The sequence below is a fragment of the Penaeus japonicus genome, unplaced genomic scaffold (assembly GCF_977035675.1).
Source record: "Penaeus japonicus unplaced genomic scaffold, GWHDUDI00000001_assembly GWHDUDI00000034, whole genome shotgun sequence".
In the NCBI taxonomy this organism is placed as follows: Eukaryota; Metazoa; Arthropoda; class Malacostraca; order Decapoda; family Penaeidae; genus Penaeus; species Penaeus japonicus.
In genome coordinates, this window is record NW_028234436.1 from 8,797,237 (window position 1) to 8,802,841 (window position 5,605).

Below are 5,605 nucleotides of genomic sequence, written 5' to 3' on the forward strand. Positions count from 1 at the left end.
TAATGACGTGGATAATAATGCTGATAATAGTGATGATAATAATGATGATCACAATGATATTGAATTAACTTTATAATGATAATAATGATAACAAATAATGATTGCAGTGATAATAATAGTGATAACAAGAGTGATGATGATAGTAAGGATTATGATAACGATAATAATAATAACTATAATCATGATAATGATAACAATGCTAACACAAATAATGGTAATGATGATAAAGAAAATAATCTCTCGCTTCCGCAGCTCTGGCATTCGGAGGCGACTTGATGTTCCTTTTATTGTTTTGCGTTTCCTGTTTCTCTCTCGTTTTTTCCCCTTCTGTCTGTTTTTAGTTCATTTGTGCTTTTTGTTTCAGTTTGCCTGATCAAAGTTTTTCTTTGGTTTTATATACTTTTGTTTTGGCTTCTTAGTAGTTGTTATTATTATATTGAGCCATGATGAAGTGAAGGCACAACATCTTTGCAAATATCGCTTTTTTCACTATTTTTGTGTGTTATTTTACCCTTTTGTGTGTTACGACAACCTTCCTGACATTTTTTACTGCAATTGAAATTTAGTTTATATTCATTATTTGACGTGGCCCGTGACGTCACGATGTTTATATAAATGACCATAAAAACTACAAAATACAGTCAATCTTTGCCAGTCAGCGGATGTTTTATTGACCCTTTTTGACCTGAGACTCCGGTCGGCAGAAGATAAACCAAGAAAGAAGGAAAGATCCTGATATTTCAGTATAATTAGGAGCTGGGTGGGATTTGTGAATTTATTTATAAGATATCTAAATAGTGAAGCTTTGTGTCCTTTTTTTGTATTTGTTTGTTTTTGCTTTCCCTCTATCATCCTTTCAGGACTTGCTGTGCTTTTTATTTATAGCCTAAGACTTTGCTCTTGTTTGAATTTTACGTTTTTTTTTTTTTTTTTTTTTTCAGTTTAAAAAGTACCTTCAGTGGCTTTTATGCTGCCATGTTTTGCCAACTCGTTTTTTTTATGTAAGGCTTTTTGTCAGAGGGTCATTTTAGACTCTTTCTTCTCAGTTAGTTTCTAAGGTGCGTCCTTAGCTTGGTCTTCACTTTGAAGCTGCTTTTATTAGTTCATTTTGCTTGTTAGATTCATTAGTGTTTTCAAATGTTTTAGTTTTTTATTGAATGAAAGTTAGGCCGAACTTTAATGAGTCATACACTGTATCTTGGCCACTCCGCTCTGACTCAGATTCCTCCCTTCACGCTACCTCCCTCCCAGGGATCTGATTCCAGGGGCTTAATCGAGTCCATATTTGTTTCCCATTTTGCCAGCATCAGGGACGGGAGTGAGTGGTGCGGCGCCCCTGACTTAAACAGTTGATATGCTACAACAATGATGATGATAATGGAGGTGAAAGGCTAATCTGCGAAAGTGCTTAGGGATGTTTAAGCCCCCCCTCTCACTTTCACCCCTTCCTTCCCTTCATCTTCCTTCCCCTTTCTTCCCAATTTCCCTTTCCTTTCCTTCCACCTTCCCCCTTTCCCCTTTCTTTCCTTTCCCCTTCCTCTCTTCCCTTTCACGCTCCGCTCACATACCGTCTCCTGTTTCCCAAGATGTCTGGCGGAGATTTCCCCATTCGCCGTGACCGACGCCATTAGGACATCGCCAAGACTCCTCCTTCCTTTCTTATCATTAATTCTCTGTCTTTTCGCTTCATATTTATCAACACCATCTCTTTGCTTTGTTTATTTCCGATAATGTTTCTCTAACCTCAGAAGTAAACTCGTGACCTCACACTCACACACACACACTAACACACACACACACACACACACACATTATATAAATATATGTATATATATATATACTGTATATATATACACATATACATATACACACATATATATTGATTTGACGTTTCGGTGTTTGTTCTCTGATAAGAACAACAACAACAAAAAATCAACACTATTACTATAATCATTATTCACAGGCTATGGCATGTAGTTCTTTATGTATCTTAATCTGATCTATATATCATTATTTATCTATTATATCAACATCTGTGCGTGTGTGTGTATTTATGTGTGTATGTTTCTTTTATGTATGTGTTCATGTGTTTTTCTTTTTTTCTAGTTTCTTATTGCGGATACTAATAAATCCAGATGTAGCATTTTCTCCCATTTTTAATATTACATCCAAAGAAATGTGTTGCAAATGTGACCGGCACATATGCAAAATGAAAATATCAAAGTACATAAAAAAGTATAACACAAATGTAACAAAACGATTTGTAACAAAAATTATTTTGATTACAAACATAAAAGTTAACAATGTATGAAAATAGAAATAACCGAATGGAGGTTTTCCAAACGAGACTAGATGCAGAGTTTTCTTTGGCTGAGAAATTTCAGTGTTTAAGCGAGCACAACATGGCGGAATCTGAGAGGGTTCTGGATGGAGTGAATAATTGAGTTTGATTTCCGGTTGAAGGAGGAGAAGAAGGAGGAGAAGTAGAAGGAGAAGAGAATGAACAGATACAATAAGAATAAAAAGGAGCACGAGAAGAAGAAGGAGAAGGAGGAATAGGAGAATAGATAGATAGACATACAGAGTGCTAGCTAGCTTGTTTGATAGGTAGATAGACAGATACACAGATAGATTGATAGACAGAAAGACAGAGTAGTAAAACCAAAAAAACAAAAAACAAATACAAAGCAAGTCCGGAAAACAAACAAAGAAAGAACAGAATAGAGAGAGCAAAACAAAAATAAAGACTGAAATGAAGAGAGGAAAGAGAAAAGGACATAGAAATAAATAAAGAGAAGGAACAAGCCACACGCGGCTCAAGTGGATTCCGAAATCCGCTGAGGTGAGTCAGATGAAGTGAAAGACGATGGTGATGATTGTGATGATAATGATGATATCGATGGTGTCGTCATCACAAGACTTAGAATCCGAATCCGGTGCGGGTGTAGGGGAGGGGAGGGGGGACGGGGAGCACAGAGCCCTGGGGCTGGTAGCCCCCCTGGTCAGCCACGAAGACTATGTCCACCTGCTGACCCTCGGGGGAGGTGTACCTGGGGGAGACAAGGAAATGTTCTGACATAAGTTCCTGGTTATATGCACACGAAAGGACACATTCACATGTTCATAGAAATACACATATACATCAGACGCAGCGGTTGGGTGTCTAGTTCAAGGGAAGAACTAGAAAATACTTCACTGTTTGATCATGTGCACACTAAAACACATATTCACACACAAGCAGCTGTTGAATGCCAGGTGAAGTATAGAAAGGGTCAGCTTTGTGATTATGCATACACAAAATTGCATGTGAGTCATTACGCAAGATGAGCACGTGTCACTTTCCACTGTCACTGGATACACACATACATATATATATATATATATATATATATATATATATATATATATATATATATATATATATATATATATATATATATATATACATATACATATATATATACAAGTGCAGCTATATCAGGTATGCATGTGAAGAGGAAACGAGTGTTACAGTGTCAATGGTAATATAAATAAACAGATAAGATCATGAATCACTCTTAAGCAACAACAAACAAAACAAACTAATCTCTAAGATCATTAAAAGAGAACATGAAAACACGCACAATATACAAACTCCATTCATAAAGAAGCAAGAAATCAAAAGATTGAGAAAAACAACAACAACAACAACAACAAAAAAATGAATTGCAAGAGAGAGAAAGGAAGAAAGAGAGAGAGAGAGAGAGGTAGATAGAATGAAAGACAGAGAGGAAAGAGGACCCCCCCCCACTCACCTCCACCCCCCCTGCGCCACCTGTCCGTAGCTCTGGGTCCCGGACTCCTGCCTTGCGATGCCGTTGCCGGACTCGAAGTCGAAGGAATATTCCCCGTACGTGTTGTGGGTCCTGTCGTCCTTGAGGATGGGGATGTGCCGAGGGTATCCGACGGGGCGAGGGTATCCAGCGTCTCCGGATACCAGGGCGGCGGCGAGAAGGACCTTGGCAGGAGAGAGAGAGAGAGAGAAGGGGTTGAGGGAAGCGGAAGAATCGGTTCTGGAATGGCGAAGGAGCGAGTGAAGGCGAAGCGCAGATGGTGATGGATGGTGATAGGTAATAACTGATGAGGAAAGGTATATAGATTATTATCCTGGAGTTTCGATAATGACAGCGCATAAAGTGAAATTCGGATGTTTGACTAAAGTTAATTCCTAAGGAATGGGATAAACTTTTCAGACTTTAGAATCTCCAATTTCGGAAAAAAACTATCATCACTGAATAAGATAGAAAAGAAATTGTCAAAAAGTTGGAATCAAGTAAAGTACTTTTCCTATGACCATCAACACAAAAACAACAAATGAAGTAAAAAAAAAATAGTAACAAAAACATAAAAAACACCACTAACAGCGCCGAGGCACAGGCGAGAAGACATCATCCTGAAGCAGTTCTTTTCCGTCTTGAGAGAACAGGAGGAATTAGGAACAGCTGATCAGTGACTGACGAAGGGACGCCGAAGAACCCCTTTATATGGAGAGCAAAAAATCCCAAAGACCCCGCCCACTCCCCCCCCCATCACCACCGTCGCCACCACGCTTGCCACCATCACCACTGCTCGGTTTCCCTTCTGTGTCCTGGCGTTCACGCGTTGCCTCAGCGGCGGTTTGCGGGCGGAGGGTGGTGGGCGGCCGACGAGCAATGGTGATGATGACAGAGTGTTAATAATATGCAATGATAATGGTGATGATAATGATGCACTTGCCTTACTAAATCTACCACCAATGACAATCTAAATGACAAGAATATTGACATTGACATATTGACATATAAGAATAATGAGGCTGGTGCCATAACAATAATGGCGATGGTTTTAGTGATACCAATAATGATTATAATGATATTATCATCATCAGGATGATAACAAAAATGTCAATGATAATAACAAAAATGATAATGATTATAGTAATAACAGTGATAATGTTAACGATGATAATAGTGATGATTGATAACAATAACAACAATTATAATAACAATAAGACAAGTATATGTTGATGATGATGATAATGATCAATAATGATGATCATAATAATCAGGATAATTATGATAATGATGACAATATGATAATAACAAGAACAATGATAATAAACCAGTAAAGATAATAATGATGATAATGATGATATCAGTAATAATGATAATAACAATAATGTAATAATAATAACGATATTAGAGTGATATTAGTAATGATGATAATGACAATAATGATAAGAATAGTAGTGATAACAATAGAAATGATAATAACAATAATAATGGTAATATCAATAAGGATAATGGAAATAATCATGATATTAATGATAGGAATAATAACAGTGATGATAATGATAATCAAAATAATAACGAGGTTAATAACTGATGGTATCACTACTACTAATGATGATGATAATGATGCGAATGATAATAATGGTTATGGTAATGATAACAATTATAATATGATATTGATAACAATGATGATGATAATGATAACAATTACAATAATGATAATGCTAAAAGTGATGATATTAATGATAATGATTATAATGACAAATGATGATAATAATGATAATGACAATAATGAT

At 36.6% G+C, this 5,605-nt stretch overlaps 1 protein-coding gene across 1 annotated transcript; it reads right to left on the bottom strand.

The window, feature by feature from the left end:
- Positions 1–2,177: 2,177 nt before the first annotated feature.
- On the bottom strand, positions 2,178–4,559 carry LOC122248584 (cuticle protein AMP1B-like). Its single transcript, XM_086531056.1, has 3 exons — positions 4,402–4,559; positions 3,795–3,997; positions 2,178–3,050 (listed from the first exon to the last, which is right to left on the bottom strand). Exons 1-3 carry the CDS (start codon positions 4,429–4,431, stop codon positions 2,921–2,923), a joined length of 363 nt encoding a protein of 120 aa, XP_086387182.1. The 5' UTR covers positions 4,432–4,559; the 3' UTR covers positions 2,178–2,920.
- Positions 4,560–5,605: the final 1,046 nt, after the last annotated feature.

Bases quoted from the DNA above. Each gene is read 5' to 3' on its own strand.
- LOC122248584 (XM_086531056.1), bottom strand. From the start codon at position 4,431: ATGATGTCTTCTCGCCTGTGCCTCGGCGCT. The intron at 3,998-4,401 runs GTTAGTGGTGTT...TCTCCTGCCAAG, and splicing joins CTCGCCTGTGCCTCGGCGCT to GTCCTTCTCGCCGCCGCCCT. The intron at 3,051-3,794 runs GTGAGTGGGGGG...TGTCTCCCCCAG, and splicing joins GTGGCGCAGGGGGGGTGGAG to GTACACCTCCCCCGAGGGTC.